General features: G+C 57.9%; 2 protein-coding genes across 2 annotated transcripts; both read right to left on the reverse strand.

Annotated features, from left to right (window-relative positions):
- Window positions 1–242: 242 nt before the first annotated feature.
- Window positions 243–1,019, reverse strand: LOC126232504 (uncharacterized). The gene has a single exon (XM_049942752.1). The coding sequence runs from the start codon at window positions 1,017–1,019 to the stop codon at window positions 243–245; it is 777 nt and encodes a 258-aa protein (XP_049798709.1).
- Window positions 1,020–13,335: 12,316 nt separating this feature from the next.
- Window positions 13,336–14,115, reverse strand: LOC126232505 (uncharacterized). The gene has a single exon (XM_049942753.1). It carries the CDS (start codon window positions 14,113–14,115, stop codon window positions 13,336–13,338), a length of 780 nt encoding a protein of 259 aa, XP_049798710.1.
- Window positions 14,116–23,036: the final 8,921 nt, after the last annotated feature.

The raw sequence follows: 23,036 nt of genomic DNA on the forward strand, positions 1-23,036 counted from the left end.
ATTGCGAGTGGCTGGCTGGCGGTCGGCGGCGAGACGGGAGAGGAGGTATGTGTCGCGGGCGCCTTTGCTGCGCTGCGTCGTTGCGTGCCTGGGCGTGCGCCTGTCGACTGTGTGTGACTGTGTTGGGCGTTGTGCCACGTACGTGTGTGCTCGGCCGAAGGCGTCGGAAGAAAAAGAGAGAGAGAGACGGGCGGGAAAGTGGGTCGGTGTGCGTGCGTCGCCCGTGATGCGATGATGTCGCGTCATGTCATGTCATGTCTTTGCGAAACGGCTGCCGAGAGGTGTGTGGTGGCGAGCGGGAATGTGCGTTTGGTGGTTGCCGGCCGGCCGGCAGTTGTTGGTGGTTCCTCCTGTGTGGTTGTTTGTGAACGTGGAAGGACGCCGGTTTTTCCGTGCCTTGCGTGTGGTTGTGTCGACGGTGACTGGTTGGGGGTGTGCGCCGATGCACGTGCCATGTTGTTATGTTTGGGTCGTGAGTGTGTTTTTGGCTGTGTTGTTGTGTACGGGAAGGGGGAGAGAGGAGGAGGCGGCGGCGGCGGCGGCGGCGGCGGGGGTGATAGTGCGTGCAGTAGTGCCGTTGCGACGGGCGTCGGGTGGAGCCGTGCGTAGTGGCGGAAAGGTGTAGGTTGCGGGAAGCGAGCCCGTCGCGTGTCGTCGTCGACGACGGGGTCGCGTGCGCTGTGAATCGAGAGTGGCGGGAAAGGGGCAGCGTGCCGCTGTGTCGTGGTCGTTAGCAGAGGCCTGTGTGCCTGTCCGTTTGTTTTCTGTCGGACGCTTGGTGCGAGGTGTTTGTTTTGTTTTGTTGCCGCCGCCGCGGTTGTTTTTGTTTGTCGGCTGTGCTGTGTCGGTGGGTCGGCGAGCTGTTTTGCGGTGCGTGAATGTGTTGGTGCAAAAGTGGCGGCGGCGTCATGGCTGCGACCGCGACGAGCCGCGGGCGCGCCATTGATGATGTTGAACACAGAGCGGCTGTGTGCAATGGGAGGCCTTGTGTACGGGTAGCGGTGTTGTCGTACGTGCATCCGGCCCGGTGCGGAAAGCGCCGTTGCGGTTGCGGGTTGCCTCTGGTCGCGACGTGTGGTGCTCGGCTTTGTGGGTTTTTTTGGTGCCCCTTTGGCCGGTGGGTGGTGTTTGTTGTTTTGTGTGTGTGTGTGTGTGTGTGTGTGTGTGGTCGGTCTCTTTGGCGCTCGGTATATATCTGCCTCCTGCTCGGTCTTGTTGTCGACGTCGTCTGTAGTTTTTTGCGGCTTGCCGACGACCGACCGACCGAACTACTACCTACCTGTGACAGCTACGTGTGGCGCCCGAAGGTGAACGTAACGTGACCTCGGCGCCCTTAGCCTAACCTAAGATGTCCGGCCGTAAGGTAGGTGCGGCCACCTGACGCCTCACGTCCGAACGCTTAACCTAACTTTGACGCCTAACCTAACTTTAACCCTTAACCTAACCCACGTCCACCTAACGTAACCTAACCTAACCCAAGCGACGCCAACCCTAACCTAAGGTGTTGTACACTGCGAATGTCGAAGGCATGTTATAGTCTTAGGTGGAGAGCACTACACGCAACAAGCGGCTACACGGGTAGCAGGGGTTGTGTGGCGTGGGCTGGGCGGTTTTGTTAGGTTAGATGGCCTTGGGCAAGTACAGAAAGGGGGCAACAGCAGCCTCAACGGGTGCGGGGACCAAGCAGCAATCGGTATCGTTTGTTAATTGTCAACTGTCGAAGCTGCGTTGGTACAGTACCGGAACCGCAAGCGCTGACAGAGAAAGCACCGAAGCTCTGCAATCGTGATAAGGTACAGAAAGCTGGCTGACGCCAGGGATAAATTCTGCCGAAATTGTCACAAAGGTACAGACGGTGTTTTAGAAAGGCTCGATTGCATGCAACCGGTGGTGGTGTGTTCGTCGCTGTTTGAGTAGTAGTTTTGATCCTGTAGTGAAGTAGAGGTGGATGGTTCCTGTGAAATATTGTGGGTGGAGGTTACACCCAACAACCGAGCTAGGTTTAATAATAATTGGCTCCTTTGACCGACCTCCCGACGCAGCAGCATTAGTGGCAGAACAACGGAGAGACGGATTTTGGAAACACATTTCACATACATTTTCCTCAGCATGTTAGGGTCTTAGGTGGAGATTTCAATTTACCCGATATAGACTGGGACACTCAGATGATGTTCAGGACGGGTGGTAGGGGGACAGAGAGCATCGAGTGACATTATACTGAGTGCACTGTCCGAAAATCACCTCGAGCAAAATGAACAGAGAACCGACTCGTGGAGATAACATCGTGGACCTACGGATGACAAACAGACCCGAACGTGTTTCGACTCTGTATGTGCAGAACAGGGACGCAGTGATCATAAGGCCGTTGCAGGGAGGACGGTGTATCTATCTGTTTTGGCTAGCAAGAGTAATAGAAGGCAGATTTGCAGACGACCCGACAGATGAAAAGGCAAATGCCTGTTCCGACACTGACAATGTTGAGTGTTCATGGAGAAAGTGCAAGGCAATGGTAAAAATGCGTTTTTAGACAGGTACGTGCCGAGTGTCGAACTGTGAGGGATGGGAAAAAAAACCCACCGTGGTATACTACAACAACAACGTTAGGAAACTGTTGCGAAAGCAAAGAGAGCTTCACCCAAAGTTTAAACGCAGCCAAAACCTCCGAGACAAACAGAAGCTAAACGATGTCCAAAGTGTGAGCGTAAGGAGGGCTATGCGTGAAGCGTTCAGTGAATTCGAAAGTAGAACAAACCCTATGTACCGACGTTGACAGAAAATGCTAGGACGTTCCGGTCTTGCGTTGAATCAGTAAGTGGCTCGAAACAGCATATCCAGACACTCCGGCATGGTGATGGCATTGAAACAGAGGATGACACGCGTAAAGCTGTGAAATACCTAAACACCTGTTTCCAAAGCTGTTTCACAGAGGACGGACCGCACTGCAGTTCCGTCTCTAAATGCTCGCACGAACGAGAAACCGGCTGACATCGAAATAAGTGTCCAAGGAGGAATGGGAAAGTCCGCCGGACCCGACGGGATTACCAATTCGCGATTCCTACACAGGGTACGCGAAACAACCTGCCCCCCTTCTAACAGCCGTGTACCGCAAGTCTCTGGAGAGGAAGGGAGGGTTCCAAATGATTGGAAAAGAGCACAGGTAGTCCCAGTCGTCGAGCAGATGCGCAAAAACCATAGACCCATATCTCTGACGTCGATGTGTTGTAGAACATGTTGTTTGCTCGAGTATCATGTCGTTTGTGGAAACTCCAGAGTCTACTATGTAGGAATCCATGTTGGATTCCGGAAACAGCGATCGTGTGTGAGACCCCCAGCTCGCTTTATTTGCGCATGAGACCCAGAAAATATGAGATACAGGCTCCCAGGTGGATGCCATTGTCGTTGACGTCCGGAAGGCGTTCGATACAGCTCCGCACCGTCGCCTGATAAACGACGTAAGAGTCTACAGAATATCAGACCAACTGTGTGGCTGGATTGACGAGATGTTAGCAGACGGAACACAGCATGTTGTTATCAATGGAGAGACAGACGTCTACAGACGTTAAAGTAACCCCTGGCGTGCCACGGGGGAGTGTTATGGGACCATTGCTTTTCACAATTCATATCATATAAATGAGCTAGTAGATAGTGCCGGACGTTCCATGCGTCGTTTCGCGGATGATGTGCTGTATGTAGTATACAGAGAGGTTGCAGGACGATCGGCAGCGGATAGGCACCCGGTGCAGGGAGTGGCAACTGTCCCCTTAACATAGACAAATGTGATGTATTGCGAATATACAGAAAGAAGGATCGTTTATTGTATGATTGATTATATGATAGCGGGACAAACACTGGTAGCTGTGACGTCTGTAAAATATGTATCTGGGAGTATGCGTGCGGAATGATTTGGAAGTGGAATGATGATCAGATAAAAGTAATTGTTGGTAAGGCGGGTACCAGGTTGAGATGCACTGGGAGAATGCTTAGCAAAAATGTAGTCCATCAACAAAGGAGGTGGCTTACAAAAACACGCGTTCGACCGACCCATACGTGAGTGTTGCCCACCAGTGTGGGATGCGTAGCAGGTCGGGTTGACGGAGGAGATAGAGAAAGGTCCAACGTTTCGTCACAGGGTTATGTGGTAACCGTGATAGTTAAGTGGCAGACTCTGCAAGGGAGGCGCTCTCTGCATCGCGGTGTAGCTTGCTCGCCAGGTTTTCGAGAGGGTGCGTTTCCGGATGAGGTATCGAATATATTGCTTCCCCGTACGTATATACCTCCCGAGGAGATCCCGAATGTAGTAAAAGTAGAGAGATTCGAGCGCGCACGGAGGCTTTCAGACAGTCGTTGTTCCCGCGAACCATACGCGACTGGAACGGCAAAGGGAGGCAATGACGACAGTGGCACGTAACGTAAAAAGTGCCCTCCGCCACACACCGTTGGGTGGCTTGCGGCGTATAAATGTAGGAGGTCGGCTGTCGTGTGTGCTTGGAGGCAGATTCGGTGTGTCTGTAGTTGCGGACGGCGGTCAGCCCCCCTCGCGTAAGCGGCGAGGGGCGGCGGCGCTCGGTTGGCCGGTGCCGATGTTGCGCAGGCGGCGCCCGTTTTGTTTGCGGCGGGCAATTTTGTGAGAAAGGGGCGCGAATGTTGGCGGGCGAGGTGGCCCGACGGCTGCGGGCCGATCGGGAAACGGTGGGAGGGCGATGGGGCGGCGGAGGTGCGTTTGCACGGCCGGCATCGCCGCACGCCTCCGCTTGTGTGGCTGTGGCGGCGGCCGCGCTGGCCGGGCTGGCGCGGCGACGGTGTGGCACTTTTGCCGAAGGTTTGGCCATTGTGGCGGGTCGTCGGCTGGGGCTGTGGGGGCGGCATGTGGGCGGGGGCGGCGATTCTCGGCGGGCCGAGCCAGGCTGTAGCGCGCGGTAGCTGCAGTTTGGCCGTGGTTTGCGGCGCTGCCGTGGCGACTGGTTGGCGACTGTGGTGTGGCCGTGTGTAGCCCCATCCTCGGTGGTTTGAACGGCGCGGGTGGTTGCGGCGCAGGTTTGGGGCTGGTCCGCACAGGCTGTCGGACGTTGGGCGGTAGCAAGCGCGGGAGGCGCGGCGCGGCGGCGCGCAGAGTGGCGGCCGCTCTCTCGGCCGTCCGCGCCCGCCCGCGACACTGGCTGGGCCTGGCGGCGCGGCGGCTATTCTCTGCCGCCGTGCTTGCCGCCTGCCGCTCTCGCTCTCGCTCTCGTGTGTGTACGCGCGTCGTCGAAATAATGGCAGATCAGGCGGCTACGAACGAGACTGCTGCGGCACCCGCCGCCACCGGCACGACGAAGAAGGCCAAGTCTGCGGCGTCTGCGAAGAAGCCGCGCGCCAAGCCTGCGCACCCGCGCACCTCTGAGATGGTGACGGCCGCCATCAAGAGTCTGAAGGAGCGCGGCGGCTCGTCGCTGCAGGCGATCAAGAAGTACATTGCCGCGCACTACAAGCTGGACGCGGAGAAGCTGGCGCCCTTTATCAAGAAGTACCTCAAGTCGGCCGTCGTGGCTGGCGAGCTGGTGCAGACGAAGGGGAAGGGCGCGTCCGGCTCTTTCAAGCTTGCCGGCGCCGGCGGCGGGGCGGCCGAGGGCGGCAAGGCCCGTGCCGGCGGTGCGAAGAAGAAGCGCGCCGCTCCGGCCAGCAAGGAGAAGAAGGGCGCCCGTGCGGCCGGCGCAAAGAAGGCTGGTGGCGTGAAGGCGGCGACCGGTCGGAAGGCGGGCGCCGCCAAGAAGGCGTCTGCGGCGTCGGCGGCTCCCGCGGGTGCGAAGAAGGCGGCTGCGGCCAAGCCGGCCAAGGCCAAGTCGCCGTCGAAGGCGAAGAAGGCCGCGAAGGTTCCGACGAAGAAGCCGAAGGCGCCGCGCCCGAAGAAGGCGACGACGCCGTCTAAGGCGAAGGCTTCGCCCAAGAAGAAGAAGTGAAGTTAAAGTAAAGAAAGGAAAGGGGAAGGAAGGGAAGGGCTGGCGCTTGACCCCGTCGTCCCCCACCCCCCTCCCCCGCGTCGTCTAGTGGCGCGCGATGGCACGGCTGCGCGCGGCCCAAAACGGCCCTTCTCAGGGCCATCAGAGGACGTCGGGAAGGCGTTGATTGTCGTGCTTGGCGCGTTGTGTTGTCTTGTTTGGGTGGCCGTGCGTGCATGCGCCGGGGTGTGTGTGTGTGTGTGTGTGTGTGTGTGTGGGGTTGGTTGGTGTTTGTGTGGCGTTTCTGTATGACCCTTGTGGGTACTGTGTGCGTGCCGTGGTGGTTGGATTGTGGGGCCGGTGGCGGTAGGCGGCGGCGCGCGGTAGCGGAGCGGTTGTGGCCGTTTTGTTTTGTGTTTTGTATTTTGTGCGGCGGCCGACGGTTGGTTTCTCATGTTTCTGGAGACTCTGTTTGTTTGCTTGCTTTGCGGATGGCGCGTCTTGTTTGTTATGTGTGTGTCCTCTCTGTGTGAAAGGGGGACGGGGACGTTGAGACGTGGAAGTGGCCGGCGGGAATTGGGAAGGCGCGGTGGCGCCTCGGAGACGGCGGCGGCCAGCCACCCGTGGTGACGTCGTCCGGCTGTTTGTTTGTGTGTATTTGAAGGGGTGGGGTGGGATGACGTCGATTGTGATTGTTGGCGAGAGCGGCTGTGTACGGGAGGGAGGGTGGGGAATTGTGGTGGTTGTTTTAACGGGGCTAGAGAGAGAGGCTGGGCGGCAAGACCGACAAAAGTTTTGCTCGCGACGGAGAGATGTTAGTGGCCCTGAAAAGGGCCGTTTTTTTTGTGTTGCGCGCGTGCGGTGCCGTGCCGCGGCTAAGCGGTTTAGGCGCGCTCGCCGCGGATGCGGCGCGCGAGCTGGATGTCCTTGGGCATGATGGTGACGCGCTTGGCGTGGATTGCGCACAGGTTGGTGTCTTCGAAGAGGCCGACGAGGTAGGCCTCGCTGGCCTCCTGCAGGGCCATGACTGCGGAGCTCTGGAAGCGCAGGTCGGTCTTGAAGTCCTGGGCGATCTCGCGCACTAGGCGCTGGAACGGCAGCTTGCGGATGAGCAGCTCTGTGCTCTTCTGGTAGCGCCTGATTTCTCGCAGGGCGACGGTGCCCGGCCTGTAGCGGTGGGGCTTCTTGACGCCGCCGGTGGCGGGCGCGCTCTTCCTCGCCGCCTTGGTGGCGAGCTGTTTGCGCGGCGCCTTTCCGCCGGTGGACTTGCGGGCCGTTTGCTTTGTGCGGGCCATAGCGGTTAGCGGTGCGTGCGGTAGCGAAGCGTCCGGTGCTGCCTTGACAACGGGCCCGCGCGGGCCCGTGCTGCGCTTATATGCCCTCGGTGCGCGTGGTGGGGGGAGGGCGGGCCAGAGTCTATATAGGGGGGCGGCGCGCGCTCACGGCGCACCGTAGCCGACTCGCTAGCGCCGGGTGAGGAGCTGCCGCTTGTGCTTTTTTTGTTGCTTGAGGAGGAGGAAGAATGACAGGCCGCGGCAAGGGAGGAAAGGGGCTGGGCAAGGGTGGCGCCAAGCGGCACCGCAAGGTGTTGCGCGACAACATCCAGGGCATCACGAAGCCCGCCATCCGCCGCCTGGCTCGCAGGGGCGGCGTGAAGCGCATCTCTGGTCTGATCTACGAGGAGACCCGCGGAGTGCTGAAGGTGTTCCTGGAGAACGTGATCCGCGACGCGGTGACGTACACTGAGCACGCCAAGCGCAAGACTGTGACGGCCATGGACGTGGTGTACGCCCTGAAGAGGCAGGGGCGCACCCTGTACGGTTTCGGCGGTTAGGCAGGCAGCCGGTGTGCTGTGCTGTGGCCTTCCCGCGGCCGTGCCGTTGCCCGTGCTTGGTGGGAGAGACGAAAAACGGCCCTTTTCAGGGCCACCACACTGTTCGGAAATTGAAAAGTGCGAAAGGGTCTGTGTTGCCTGCCTGCCTCTGTGTGTGTGTGTTTGTTGTTGTTGTTGTTGTTGTTGTGCGCCTCTGTTGCTTTGCGTGCGTGCGTTCCGTTTGGAGTTTCGACGTGACGTGTGTGATGATGGATGCGGGAGGGCGCGGCTGAGTCCGGTGTGTGCGTGGTTTGTTTGTGGCGCGGGCCGGATCATCGATCGGATCAGCTGTTTGGTTTGGTTTGGTTTGTCCTGTGCCTGTGTGTTTGGAGAGCGCGCGCGGCGGCCCGCGTGTCGTCCGTCGTCGGGCCGTTACGCGCTCTTTTAATTATGAACATATTAACAATGATCACATCACATTATTGGTGTATTGATGTCGTTGTCGTTGTTTGGAACGCGACTGTGCGTGCGTGGAGGGGTGCAGAAAAAATGTGTGTGTGTTCGGCCACACGGGCTGTGGACAAGATGGCGGACGTGCGCCGGCGCTGTGGACGTTGTTGTAAAGTGCGGCGAGGACGACGGAAACTTTGCTTTGGACGTAGGTTTGTGTGGTGGCCCTGAAAAGGGCCGATTGTTGTGAGGCGAGCCGGCAAGGCAAAGGCGCGTTTGCGTTTGCGTGCAGGGAGCACGCAAGCGCAGCGCCGCGGTCCCTGTTTAGGCCTTCTTCTCGGTCTTCTTTGGCAGCAGGACGGCCTGGATGTTGGGCAGGACACCACCCTGTGCGATGGTGACGCCCGACAAGAGCTTGTTGAGCTCCTCGTCGTTGCGGATGGCGAGCTGCAGGTGGCGCGGGATGATGCGCGTCTTCTTGTTGTCGCGGGCCGCGTTTCCGGCCAGCTCGAGCACCTCAGCCGCGAGGTACTCCATGACGGCGGCGAGGTAGACGGGCGCCCCGGCGCCGACGCGCTCGGCGTAGTTTCCCTTGCGCAGGAGGCGGTGGATTCTGCCGACCGGGAACTGGAGCCCAGCCCTGCTTGAGCGGGACTTTGACTTGCCCTTGACTTTGCCTCCCTTTCCGCGTCCGGACATGGCGTTTGGCTAGTGGCGTAAGCGCTAAACACGTAACCGTAACGGTGCGAGCCGCAGCGAGTCGAGCAGCGGAGTGCGTGCGTGTGCCGGCGGCGGCGGGGTGGGGGTCCCTTTATGGGCTCGGGTGCGGCGGCCGGTTGCGCGCGCGCCCCATTGGTCGGCGGCCGCAACAGGGCGAGCTGGTAAAGGTGCGGTGTTGCGGTAGCGGCGGGTGCCACTGTGTGGGGAGACGCTGACTAGAGCGGAGCGCTTGCTGCCTGTTGTTGTACGTTCGAGATGCCGCCCAAGACTAGCGGGAAGGCCGCCAAGAAGGCCGGCAAGGCGCAGAAGAACATTTCGAAGGGCGACAAGAAGAAGAAGCGCAAGAGGAAGGAGAGCTATGCCATCTACATCTACAAGGTGCTGAAGCAGGTGCACCCCGACACGGGCATCTCGTCGAAGGCGATGAGCATCATGAACAGCTTCGTGAACGACATTTTCGAGCGCATTGCGGCCGAGGCGTCTCGCCTGGCGCACTACAACAAGCGCTCGACCATCACGTCCCGCGAGATCCAGACGGCTGTGCGGCTCTTGCTGCCTGGCGAGCTGGCCAAGCACGCCGTGAGCGAGGGCACGAAGGCGGTGACCAAGTACACGAGCTCCAAGTAAGGAGGAGGTTGTTACTTCGGCTCTTGGAAGGAAGGAAGGAAGGAAGGAAGGAAGGAAGGAAGGAAGGAAGGAAGCTCCCTCCGTTGCGAGAGCGGCAAAACGGCCCTTTTCAGGGCCACCAAATTGCCTTTGCGGGAAGAGCGGAATTGTTTGTGTGTGTGTGAGTGAGTGAGTGAGTGAGAGGGGCGGCATAGCTACCCGGTTTGGTTGGTTGCGAGGCAGCTGGTGGTGCTGCTGTGCCGTGGTGGTGTGGTCTCGAATGTGGTTGTGGTTGTGGTTACTGGGGTACGGCCGCGAGGGTTTGGTTGCCGCCGGTGTGACGTGGAATGCGTGCACGAGTCTTGGCGTGGTTGTTTGTCGACACACAGATAGATCGATAGGAGGTGTTGGTGCTGTCTGTGGCGCTGATTCATGTCTTTGTCTCCGTCTGCCCGGTTAGTCACGTGACTGCAATTGAAAGTCCTCGCGATTGATTGATTGTTGGATGTCACCGTTACGGCCGTCTGTTGTCACATCATACATGATGGCGAGGGTGAAATGTTGTGTTGCCGTCGACTATTCCCTTTGCTGTACGGCGCGTTGGTGTGTGTGTGTTGGTGACGTTTTAAATGGACGTGTCGTACTATCATCCATTACGAAGTCGCCAAGAAATGTACGGGCGGGTGGGGTAGGCGACACGCACGGTGGTGTACCTATTTGGCCCTTGATTTGATGATAGCCGTTTCTGCAGTTTGACTGATGATTGATTGGACTGTTGTGCGCACGCACGTCATTCACGGTGCACGTGTGTTCGGTTGAGTACAGTAAGCGTGAGGCTAGACGACGACGGTCGTTGTTTGTTGTTATGGGCGTACACGCGTTTCGTTGGTCTGTGTCCCCCGGTGTGAAATGGCAGGTGTGTCGGTGATGTGATCCGATCCGGCGGCTCTGAGTAACTGTCAATATCGGCGCGGTACACCGGCGTCATGGCAACGTGTCGGTGTTCACACCAGTCGCACTGTGGCACCGTCGGCGCCGCGAACGGTGACGAAAGGCTGACCTTTGATCGGTCGAGTGTCGTGTCTGGGCAGAACGTGTGGAATGAGCAAAACTGTTGGGGACGGAAACAATGGTGGAGGAGGGGAACGGAAAGTAATAAAACAAACAAAATGGAGAAGCAATCACCGGAAAACGAAGCAGGGAAAAACGGAGAGGCGCTGTCTATAGCAACGGAACGTTCCCGTGCATTGCAGCCGCACTGAAAGGCGTTTACGGCGCGGCTGCAGGTGTCGGCCGTGGTGACGGCTGAATTGCATTGCCTTCCCGGATGAAACGTTCGCCGACATGGCTCGGAGGAGGAATCTATGAGAATGCGTTGCCCTTGCCTGCCGTTTCGTGTGCCCTCCTGTTGTGTACGCTGTTGTTGTCCGGTGTAGCGAAGGGTGTGTATGTAGGGGTGTGTGTGTGTTTAGTGGGGAATTGGAAGGTCGATAGCTGCCGTCACGGTCAAGATAACGCAGTCAAAGGTGTCGCGAAAAAGTGTGTTAGCCGTGGTTGGTTGGTTCGTGTGTTTTAAAGAGAATGGACGAGAGAGAGAAAGTAGGTGGAGAGTGCGTTGCGTGTTGCCTAACTGCGTCCGCGAATATGGCAGTAGTTGGTGGTGGGCGTGCCCTTGCATGTGGCCCGGAAGGCGTGTCCGTTTCGCGGTAGTGGCACCGCTGCTGGCATATTCGGGAGATGGGAGGGGCGCGAAAGGAGAAAGGAGACGCGGAGGCTTTTAAAGACGGGGAGGGCGCGTGTGGGTGGCTCGCGCTGCGCTCGGCGGTTGTGTTTGTGCAACAAATGTGTTGCCGGGAGGGGACCGTTGTTGTGGTGCGGTTGTAGCCTCAGACGCGGCCGGCAGTGAACGTGAGACGACGGATGCGGGCCGGGGCGGCGCATGTCGCCGGTGCCATGCCTTTTAAGAGCCGCGTGGTCGGGGGTGTGCGCACCGTGTGTCGTGTTGCGAGACAGCATCATTTGTGCTGCGTGGCGTGGCGTGGCGTGGGGGCGAGGAGAGCGAGCCGCGCGGTGTGCTTGTGCGCCGGAGAATGGCACACTGCGCCTGCCCGTTGAGGAGGCCGATGGCCGTGGTGTGGTGGAAATGGAGCGCGTCGGACGTGCACCAATGAGAAAGAGAAACAAAGCGGCGACAACGAACGAAAGGGGGAGGGAGGCCATTGTGTCACATGCGGCGGTGGGAGGAAAAAAAAAAAAACAAACAAACAAACAAACAAGAAACGAAGACGTAAGAAAGAGGAGAAACAACAAAGAGAATGAGTCGTGCGTTCGCGAGGGGGGGTGCGCGTGTAACTCCGGTACGCGCAGTGCCGGAGCCCAACGGCTGTGTCGTCGACGCCAGTGCTTGTCGGCCGAATGGGTGCGGGAATAGAGGCAGCGTCGGCACGGAGAAGCAAGCAAGAAGGAAGGACGCACGCGCGCTGCGGCGTTTGGCGCGGTTTGCGGCTGGCGCCTTTGGTGGCAACGGCCGGGACAAGCAGCGGTGTATGGTGGTGTGCGGGGCGGACAGGGGCGGCGGCGGTGGTGGACTGGGAGGAGGCGAGGCGGCGCCGACGGTGGCGTGTGGTACGGCGAAAACGGGACGGACGGACGGCGGATGTTGGAGAGGCGCCGCGCACGCAGACACATGGAAGGAAGGAAGGAACGAACGCAAGGGAACAAATGGAGGGGGCGAATGTGGAGATGCGGGCAGGCGGTGGTGTTTGTGGGCATGTGGTGGGGAGAAGGGCGGGGGCGGGAGGACAGAGGCGAGGCGACTGCGTGCTTGCTCGCTCGCTCGCGTGTCTTTTGTTTTTGTGTTTGTTTTTCCATCGTTTGGTCGCCTTGGAGCCTGTCGGTCCCGTCCGTGTGTGGCCACGCTTCGGGTGCGTGTATGTTTGTACGTTTCGTTTGTTCGTCTTCTGCAGCAGAGGCGGTGCGCGGCAGTGGGAACGCCTGCCTGGCGGCTGGGACGGCCAGCAAATGCGGTTGGATGGGCGGCCACAGCACCGCACCTGTGCCCAAGGAGGCGACGCTGGCGGCGGGGCCCCCTCGGATGCGGCCGGCTGGGGGCTGTGTGCGCTGCCGCTGCCGCTGCCGCCGCCGCCGCCGCCGCCGCCGCCGCCGCCGCCGCCGCCGCCGCCGCCGGTGCTGGTGCTGGTGCTGGTGCAGCAGCAACAACGACGAACAACGAGTAAGCAAGAAGAGGACGAAGCGGATGGCTGGTGGGTGAGTGCATTTATTTAGGCGGTCGACAAGGCAGTGCGTGATGTGGCGTTGTGACGGGGGTTTGCTCACGTGGCCTCGTTTGTGTTGATGCGCAGGAAGATGAGATGCGGGCAGACGCAGACGCGTACAGAGAGACGAGCCCGGTCTGCAGCAGGATGTGTGGCGCGGCGCGCCGAGTGCAGAGCAGCGCGCGCCGCCTGGGCCGGGCTGGGCCCGCCCGGCGGCGGGCCGCGCTGTTGTCGCGGACGTGAGCGCCCCCTGGCGGGTGGTCGGAGGCGGCGCGGTGGACGTGTGTCCGGTTGGCCAGTGCACATTGCGAGTGGCTGGCTGGCGGTCGGCGGCGAGACGGGAGAGGAGGTATGTGTCGCGGGCGCCTTTGCTGCGCTGCGTCGTTGCGTGCCTGGGCGTGCGCCTGTCGACTGTGTGTGACTGTGTTGGGCGTTGTGCCACGTACGTGTGTGCTCGGCCGAAGGCGTCGGAAGAAAAAGAGAGAGAGAGACGGGCGGGAAAGTGGGTCGGTGTGCGTGCGTCGCCCGTGATGCGATGATGTCGCGTCATGTCATGTCATGTCTTTGCGAAACGGCTGCCGAGAGGTGTGTGGTGGCGAGCGGGAATGTGCGTTTGGTGGTTGCCGGCCGGCCGGCAGTTGTTGGTGGTTCCTCCTGTGTGGTTGTTTGTGCTGCTTTGATGGCAACGTGGAAGGACGCCGGTTTTTCCGTGCCTTGCGTGTGGTTGTGTCGACGGTGACTGGTTGGGGGTGTGCGCCGATGCACGTGCCATGTTGTTATGTTTGGGTCGTGAGTGTGTTTTTGGCTGTGTTGTTGTGTACGGGAAGGGGGAGAGAGGAGGAGGCGGCGGCGGCGGCGGCGGCGGCGGGGGTGATAGTGCGTGCAGTAGTGCCGTTGCGACGGGCGTCGGGTGGAGCCGTGCGTAGTGGCGGAAAGGTGTAGGTTGCGGGAAGCGAGCCCGTCGCGTGTCGTCGTCGACGACGGGGTCGCGTGCGCTGTGAATCGAGAGTGGCGGGAAAGGGGCAGCGTGCCGCTGTGTCGTGGTCGTTAGCAGAGGCCTGTGTGCCTGTCCGTTTGTTTTCTGTCGGACGCTTGGTGCGAGGTGTTTGTTTTGTTTTGTTGCCGCCGCCGCGGTTGTTTTTGTTTGTCGGCTGTGCTGTGTCGGTGGGTCGGCGAGCTGTTTTGCGGTGCGTGAATGTGTTGGTGCAAAAGTGGCGGCGGCGTCATGGCTGCGACCGCGACGAGCCGCGGGCGCGCCATTGATGATGTTGAACACAGAGCGGCTGTGTGCAATGGGAGGCCTTGTGTACGGGTAGCGGTGTTGTCGTACGTGCATCCGGCCCGGTGCGGAAAGCGCCGTTGCGGTTGCGGGTTGCCTCTGGTCGCGACGTGTGGTGCTCGGCTTTGTGGGTTTTTTTGGTGCCCCTTTGGCCGGTGGGTGGTGTTTGTTGTTTTGTGTGTGTGTGTGTGTGTGTGTGTGTGTGGTCGGTCTCTTTGGCGCTCGGTATATATCTGCCTCCTGCTCGGTCTTGTTGTCGACGTCGTCTGTAGTTTTTTGCGGCTTGCCGACGACCGACCGACCGAACTACTACCTACCTGTGACAGCTACGTGTGGCGCCCGAAGGTGAACGTAACGTGACCTCGGCGCCCTTAGCCTAACCTAAGATGTCCGGCCGTAAGGTAGGTGCGGCCACCTGACGCCTCACGTCCGAACGCTTAACCTAACTTTGACGCCTAACCTAACTTTAACCCTTAACCTAACCCACGTCCACCTAACGTAACCTAACCTAACCCAAGCGACGCCAACCCTAACCTAAGGTGTTGTACACTGCGAATGTCGAAGGCATGTTATAGTCTTAGGTGGAGAGCACTACACGCAACAAGCGGCTACACGGGTAGCAGGGGTTGTGTGGCGTGGGCTGGGCGGTTTTGTTAGGTTAGATGGCCTTGGGCAAGTACAGAAAGGGGGCAACAGCAGCCTCAACGGGTGCGGGGACCAAGCAGCAATCGGTATCGTTTGTTAATTGTCAACTGTCGAAGCTGCGTTGGTACAGTACCGGAACCGCAAGCGCTGACAGAGAAAGCACCGAAGCTCTGCAATCGTGATAAGGTACAGAAAGCTGGCTGACGCCAGGGATAAATTCTGCCGAAATTGTCACAAAGGTACAGACGGTGTTTTAGAAAGGCTCGATTGCATGCAACCGGTGGTGGTGTGTTCGTCGCTGTTTGAGTAGTAGTTTTGATCCTGTAGTGAAGTAGAGGTGGATGGTTCCTGTGAAATATTGTGGGTGGAGGTTACACCCAACAACCGAGCTAGGTTTAATAATAATTGGCTCCTTTGACCGACCTCCCGACGCAGCAGCATTAGTGGCAGAACAACGGAGAGACGGATTTTGGAAACACATTTCACATACATTTTCCTCAGCATGTTAGGGTCTTAGGTGGAGATTTCAATTTACCCGATATAGACTGGGACACTCAGATGATGTTCAGGACGGGTGGTAGGGGGACAGAGAGCATCGAGTGACATTATACTGAGTGCACTGTCCGAAAATCACCTCGAGCAAAATGAACAGAGAACCGACTCGTGGAGATAACATCGTGGACCTACGGATGACAAACAGACCCGAACGTGTTTCGACTCTGTATGTGCAGAACAGGGACGCAGTGATCATAAGGCCGTTGCAGGGAGGACGGTGTATCTATCTGTTTTGGCTAGCAAGAGTAATAGAAGGCAGATTTGCAGACGACCCGACAGATGAAAAGGCAAATGCCTGTTCCGACACTGACAATGTTGAGTGTTCATGGAGAAAGTGCAAGGCAATGGTAAAAATGCGTTTTTAGACAGGTACGTGCCGAGTGTCGAACTGTGAGGGATGGGAAAAAAAACCCACCGTGGTATACTACAACAACAACGTTAGGAAACTGTTGCGAAAGCAAAGAGAGCTTCACCCAAAGTTTAAACGCAGCCAAAACCTCCGAGACAAACAGAAGCTAAACGATGTCCAAAGTGTGAGCGTAAGGAGGGCTATGCGTGAAGCGTTCAGTGAATTCGAAAGTAGAACAAACCCTATGTACCGACGTTGACAGAAAATGCTAGGACGTTCCGGTCTTGCGTTGAATCAGTAAGTGGCTCGAAACAGCATATCCAGACACTCCGGCATGGTGATGGCATTGAAACAGAGGATGACACGCGTAAAGCTGTGAAATACCTAAACACCTGTTTCCAAAGCTGTTTCACAGAGGACGGACCGCACTGCAGTTCCGTCTCTAAATGCTCGCACGAACGAGAAACCGGCTGACATCGAAATAAGTGTCCAAGGAGGAATGGGAAAGTCCGCCGGACCCGACGGGATTACCAATTCGCGATTCCTACACAGGGTACGCGAAACAACCTGCCCCCCTTCTAACAGCCGTGTACCGCAAGTCTCTGGAGAGGAAGGGAGGGTTCCAAATGATTGGAAAAGAGCACAGGTAGTCCCAGTCGTCGAGCAGATGCGCAAAAACCATAGACCCATATCTCTGACGTCGATGTGTTGTAGAACATGTTGTTTGCTCGAGTATCATGTCGTTTGTGGAAACTCCAGAGTCTACTATGTAGGAATCCATGTTGGATTCCGGAAACAGCGATCGTGTGTGAGACCCCCAGCTCGCTTTATTTGCGCATGAGACCCAGAAAATATGAGATACAGGCTCCCAGGTGGATGCCATTGTCGTTGACGTCCGGAAGGCGTTCGATACAGCTCCGCACCGTCGCCTGATAAACGACGTAAGAGTCTACAGAATATCAGACCAACTGTGTGGCTGGATTGACGAGATGTTAGCAGACGGAACACAGCATGTTGTTATCAATGGAGAGACAGACGTCTACAGACGTTAAAGTAACCCCTGGCGTGCCACGGGGGAGTGTTATGGGACCATTGCTTTTCACAATTCATATCATATAAATGAGCTAGTAGATAGTGCCGGACGTTCCATGCGTCGTTTCGCGGATGATGTGCTGTATGTAGTATACAGAGAGGTTGCAGGACGATCGGCAGCGGATAGGCACCCGGTGCAGGGAGTGGCAACTGTCCCCTTAACATAGACAAATGTGATGTATTGCGAATATACAGAAAGAAGGATCGTTTATTGTATGATTGATTATATGATAGCGGGACAAACACTGGTAGCTGTGACGTCTGTAAAATATGTATCTGGGAGTATGCGTGCGGAATGATTTGGAAGTGGAATGATGATCAGATAAAAGTAATTGTTGGTAAGGCGGGTACCAGGTTGAGATGCACTGGGAGAATGCTTAGCAAAAATGTAGTCCATCAACAAAGGAGGTGGCTTACAAAAACACGCGTTCGACCGACCCATACGTGAGTGTTGCCCACCAGTGTGGGATGCGTAGCAGGTCGGGTTGACGGAGGAGATAGAGAAAGGTCCAACGTTTCGTCACAGGGTTATGTGGTAACCGTGATAGTTAAGTGGCAGACTCTGCAAGGGAGGCGCTCTCTGCATCGCGGTGTAGCTTGCTCGCCAGGTTTTCGAGAGGGTGCGTTTCCGGATGAGGTATCGAATATATTGCTTCCCCGTACGTATATACCTCCCGAGGAGATCCCGAATGTAGTAAAAGTAGAGAGATTCGAGCGCGCACGGAGGCTTTCAGACAGTCGTTGTTCCCGCGAACCATACGCGACTGGAACGGCAAAGGGAGGCAATGACGACAGTGGCACGTAACGTAAAAAGTGCCCTCCGCCACACACCGTTGGGTGGCTTGCGGCGTATAAATGTAGGAGGTCGGCTGTCGTGTGTGCTTGGAGGCAGATTCGGTGTGTCTGTAGTTGCGGACGGCGGTCAGCCCCCCTCGCGTAAGCGGCGAGGGGCGGCGGCGCTCGGTTGGCCGGTGCCGATGTTGCGCAGGCGGCGCCCGTTTTGTTTGCGGCGGGCAATTTTGTGAGAAAGGGGCGCGAATGTTGGCGGGCGAGGTGGCCCGACGGCTGCGGGCCGATCGGGAAACGGTGGGAGGGCGATGGGGCGGCGGAGGTGCGTTTGCACGGCCGGCATCGCCGCACGCCTCCGCTTGTGTGGCTGTGGCGGCGGCCGCGCTGGCCGGGCTGGCGCGGCGACGGTGTGGCACTTTTGCCGAAGGTTTGGCCATTGTGGCGGGTCGTCGGCTGGGGCTGTGGGGGCGGCATGTGGGCGGGGGCGGCGATTCTCGGCGGGCCGAGCCAGGCTGTAGCGCGCGGTAGCTGCAGTTTGGCCGTGGTTTGCGGCGCTGCCGTGGCGACTGGTTGGCGACTGTGGTGTGGCCGTGTGTAGCCCCATCCTCGGTGGTTTGAACGGCGCGGGTGGTTGCGGCGCAGGTTTGGGGCTGGTCCGCACAGGCTGTCGGACGTTGGGCGGTAGCAAGCGCGGGAGGCGCGGCGCGGCGGCGCGCAGAGTGGCGGCCGCTCTCTCGGCCGTCCGCGCCCGCCCGCGACACTGGCTGGGCCTGGCGGCGCGGCGGCTATTCTCTGCCGCCGTGCTTGCCGCCTGCCGCTCTCGCTCTCGCTCTCGTGTGTGTACGCGCGTCGTCGAAATAATGGCAGATCAGGCGGCTACGAACGAGACTGCTGCGGCACCCGCCGCCACCGGCACGACGAAGAAGGCCAAGTCTGCGGCGTCTGCGAAGAAGCCGCGCGCCAAGCCTGCGCACCCGCGCACCTCTGAGATGGTGACGGCCGCCATCAAGAGTCTGAAGGAGCGCGGCGGCTCGTCGCTGCAGGCGATCAAGAAGTACATTGCCGCGCACTACAAGCTGGACGCGGAGAAGCTGGCGCCCTTTATCAAGAAGTACCTCAAGTCGGCCGTCGTGGCTGGCGAGCTGGTGCAGACGAAGGGGAAGGGCGCGTCCGGCTCTTTCAAGCTTGCCGGCGCCGGCGGCGGGGCGGCCGAGGGCGGCAAGGCCCGTGCCGGCGGTGCGAAGAAGAAGCGCGCCGCTCCGGCCAGCAAGGAGAAGAAGGGCGCCCGTGCGGCCGGCGCAAAGAAGGCTGGTGGCGTGAAGGCGGCGACCGGTCGGAAGGCGGGCGCCGCCAAGAAGGCGTCTGCGGCGTCGGCGGCTCCCGCGGGTGCGAAGAAGGCGGCTGCGGCCAAGCCGGCCAAGGCCAAGTCGCCGTCGAAGGCGAAGAAGGCCGCGAAGGTTCCGACGAAGAAGCCGAAGGCGCCGCGCCCGAAGAAGGCGACGACGCCGTCTAAGGCGAAGGCTTCGCCCAAGAAGAAGAAGTGAAGTTAAAGTAAAGAAAGGAAAGGGGAAGGAAGGGAAGGGCTGGCGCTTGACCCCGTCGTCCCCCACCCCCCTCCCCCGCGTCGTCTAGTGGCGCGCGATGGCACGGCTGCGCGCGGCCCAAAACGGCCCTTCTCAGGGCCATCAGAGGACGTCGGGAAGGCGTTGATTGTCGTGCTTGGCGCGTTGTGTTGTCTTGTTTGGGTGGCCGTGCGTGCATGCGCCGGGGTGTGTGTGTGTGTGTGTGTGTGTGTGTGTGGTCGGTCTCTTTGGCGCTCGGTATATATCTGCCTCCTGCTCGGTCTTGTTGTCGACGTCGTCTGTAGTTTTTTGCGGCTTGCCGACGACCGACCGACCGAACTACTACCTACCTGTGACAGCTACGTGTGGCGCCCGAAGGTGAACGTAACGTGACCTCGGCGCCCTTAGCCTAACCTAAGATGTCCGGCCGTAAGGTAGGTGCGGCCACCTGACGCCTCACGTCCGAACGCTTAACCTAACTTTGACGCCTAACCTAACTTTAACCCTTAACCTAACCCACGTCCACCTAACGTAACCTAACCTAACCCAAGCGACGCCAACCCTAACCTAAGGTGTTGTACACTGCGAATGTCGAAGGCATGTTATAGTCTTAGGTGGAGAGCACTACACGCAACAAGCGGCTACACGGGTAGCAGGGGTTGTGTGGCGTGGGCTGGGCGGTTTTGTTAGGTTAGATGGCCTTGGGCAAGTACAGAAAGGGGGCAACAGCAGCCTCAACGGGTGCGGGGACCAAGCAGCAATCGGTATCGTTTGTTAATTGTCAACTGTCGAAGCTGCGTTGGTACAGTACCGGAACCGCAAGCGCTGACAGAGAAAGCACCGAAGCTCTGCAATCGTGATAAGGTACAGAAAGCTGGCTGACGCCAGGGATAAATTCTGCCGAAATTGTCACAAAGGTACAGACGGTGTTTTAGAAAGGCTCGATTGCATGCAACCGGTGGTGGTGTGTTCGTCGCTGTTTGAGTAGTAGTTTTGATCCTGTAGTGAAGTAGAGGTGGATGGTTCCTGTGAAATATTGTGGGTGGAGGTTACACCCAACAACCGAGCTAGGTTTAATAATAATTGGCTCCTTTGACCGACCTCCCGACGCAGCAGCATTAGTGGCAGAACAACGGAGAGACGGATTTTGGAAACACATTTCACATACATTTTCCTCAGCATGTTAGGGTCTTAGGTGGAGATTTCAATTTACCCGATATAGACTGGGACACTCAGATGATGTTCAGGACGGGTGGTAGGGGGACAGAGAGCATCGAGTGACATTATACTGAGTGCACTGTCCGAAAATCACCTCGAGCAAAATGAACAGAGAACCGACTCGTGGAGATAACATCGTGGACCTACGGATGACAAACAGACCCGAACGTGTTTCGACTCTGTATGTGCAGAACAGGGACGCAGTGATCATAAGGCCGTTGCAGGGAGGACGGTGTATCTATCTGTTTTGGCTAGCAAGAGTAATAGAAGGCAGATTTGCAGACGACCCGACAGATGAAAAGGCAAATGCCTGTTCCGACACTGACAATGTTGAGTGTTCATGGAGAAAGTGCAAGGCAATGGTAAAAATGCGTTTTTAGACAGGTACGTGCCGAGTGTCGAACTGTGAGGGATGGGAAAAAAAACCCACCGTGGTATACTACAACAACAACGTTAGGAAACTGTTGCGAAAGCAAAGAGAGCTTCACCCAAAGTTTAAACGCAGCCAAAACCTCCGAGACAAACAGAAGCTAAACGATGTCCAAAGTGTGAGCGTAAGGAGGGCTATGCGTGAAGCGTTCAGTGAATTCGAAAGTAGAACAAACCCTATGTACCGACGTTGACAGAAAATGCTAGGACGTTCCGGTCTTGCGTTGAATCAGTAAGTGGCTCGAAACAGCATATCCAGACACTCCGGCATGGTGATGGCATTGAAACAGAGGATGACACGCGTAAAGCTGTGAAATACCTAAACACCTGTTTCCAAAGCTGTTTCACAGAGGACGGACCGCACTGCAGTTCCGTCTCTAAATGCTCGCACGAACGAGAAACCGGCTGACATCGAAATAAGTGTCCAAGGAGGAATGGGAAAGTCCGCCGGACCCGACGGGATTACCAATTCGCGATTCCTACACAGGGTACGCGAAACAACCTGCCCCCCTTCTAACAGCCGTGTACCGCAAGTCTCTGGAGAGGAAGGGAGGGTTCCAAATGATTGGAAAAGAGCACAGGTAGTCCCAGTCGTCGAGCAGATGCGCAAAAACCATAGACCCATATCTCTGACGTCGATGTGTTGTAGAACATGTTGTTTGCTCGAGTATCATGTCGTTTGTGGAAACTCCAGAGTCTACTATGTAGGAATCCATGTTGGATTCCGGAAACAGCGATCGTGTGTGAGACCCCCAGCTCGCTTTATTTGCGCATGAGACCCAGAAAATATGAGATACAGGCTCCCAGGTGGATGCCATTGTCGTTGACGTCCGGAAGGCGTTCGATACAGCTCCGCACCGTCGCCTGATAAACGACGTAAGAGTCTACAGAATATCAGACCAACTGTGTGGCTGGATTGACGAGATGTTAGCAGACGGAACACAGCATGTTGTTATCAATGGAGAGACAGACGTCTACAGACGTTAAAGTAACCCCTGGCGTGCCACGGGGGAGTGTTATGGGACCATTGCTTTTCACAATTCATATCATATAAATGAGCTAGTAGATAGTGCCGGACGTTCCATGCGTCGTTTCGCGGATGATGTGCTGTATGTAGTATACAGAGAGGTTGCAGGACGATCGGCAGCGGATAGGCACCCGGTGCAGGGAGTGGCAACTGTCCCCTTAACATAGACAAATGTGATGTATTGCGAATATACAGAAAGAAGGATCGTTTATTGTATGATTGATTATATGATAGCGGGACAAACACTGGTAGCTGTGACGTCTGTAAAATATGTATCTGGGAGTATGCGTGCGGAATGATTTGGAAGTGGAATGATGATCAGATAAAAGTAATTGTTGGTAAGGCGGGTACCAGGTTGAGATGCACTGGGAGAATGCTTAGCAAAAATGTAGTCCATCAACAAAGGAGGTGGCTTACAAAAACACGCGTTCGACCGACCCATACGTGAGTGTTGCCCACCAGTGTGGGATGCGTAGCAGGTCGGGTTGACGGAGGAGATAGAGAAAGGTCCAACGTTTCGTCACAGGGTTATGTGGTAACCGTGATAGTTAAGTGGCAGACTCTGCAAGGGAGGCGCTCTCTGCATCGCGGTGTAGCTTGCTCGCCAGGTTTTCGAGAGGGTGCGTTTCCGGATGAGGTATCGAATATATTGCTTCCCCGTACGTATATACCTCCCGAGGAGATCCCGAATGTAGTAAAAGTAGAGAGATTCGAGCGCGCACGGAGGCTTTCAGACAGTCGTTGTTCCCGCGAACCATACGCGACTGGAACGGCAAAGGGAGGCAATGACGACAGTGGCACGTAACGTAAAAAGTGCCCTCCGCCACACACCGTTGGGTGGCTTGCGGCGTATAAATGTAGGAGGTCGGCTGTCGTGTGTGCTTGGAGGCAGATTCGGTGTGTCTGTAGTTGCGGACGGCGGTCAGCCCCCCTCGCGTAAGCGGCGAGGGGCGGCGGCGCTCGGTTGGCCGGTGCCGATGTTGCGCAGGCGGCGCCCGTTTTGTTTGCGGCGGGCAATTTTGTGAGAAAGGGGCGCGAATGTTGGCGGGCGAGGTGGCCCGACGGCTGCGGGCCGATCGGGAAACGGTGGGAGGGCGATGGGGCGGCGGAGGTGCGTTTGCACGGCCGGCATCGCCGCACGCCTCCGCTTGTGTGGCTGTGGCGGCGGCCGCGCTGGCCGGGCTGGCGCGGCGACGGTGTGGCACTTTTGCCGAAGGTTTGGCCATTGTGGCGGGTCGTCGGCTGGGGCTGTGGGGGCGGCATGTGGGCGGGGGCGGCGATTCTCGGCGGGCCGAGCCAGGCTGTAGCGCGC

Source organism: Schistocerca nitens, unplaced genomic scaffold (assembly GCF_023898315.1).
Source record: "Schistocerca nitens isolate TAMUIC-IGC-003100 unplaced genomic scaffold, iqSchNite1.1 HiC_scaffold_519, whole genome shotgun sequence".
In the NCBI taxonomy this organism is placed as follows: Eukaryota; Metazoa; Arthropoda; class Insecta; order Orthoptera; family Acrididae; genus Schistocerca; species Schistocerca nitens.

Coding starts and splice junctions, on each gene's coding strand:
- LOC126232505 (XM_049942753.1), bottom strand. CDS start 14,115: ATGCACGTACGACAACACCGCTACCCGTACACAAGGCCTCCCATTGCA.
- LOC126232504 (XM_049942752.1), bottom strand. CDS start 1,019: ATGCACGTACGACAACACCGCTACCCGTACACAAGGCCTCCCATTGCA.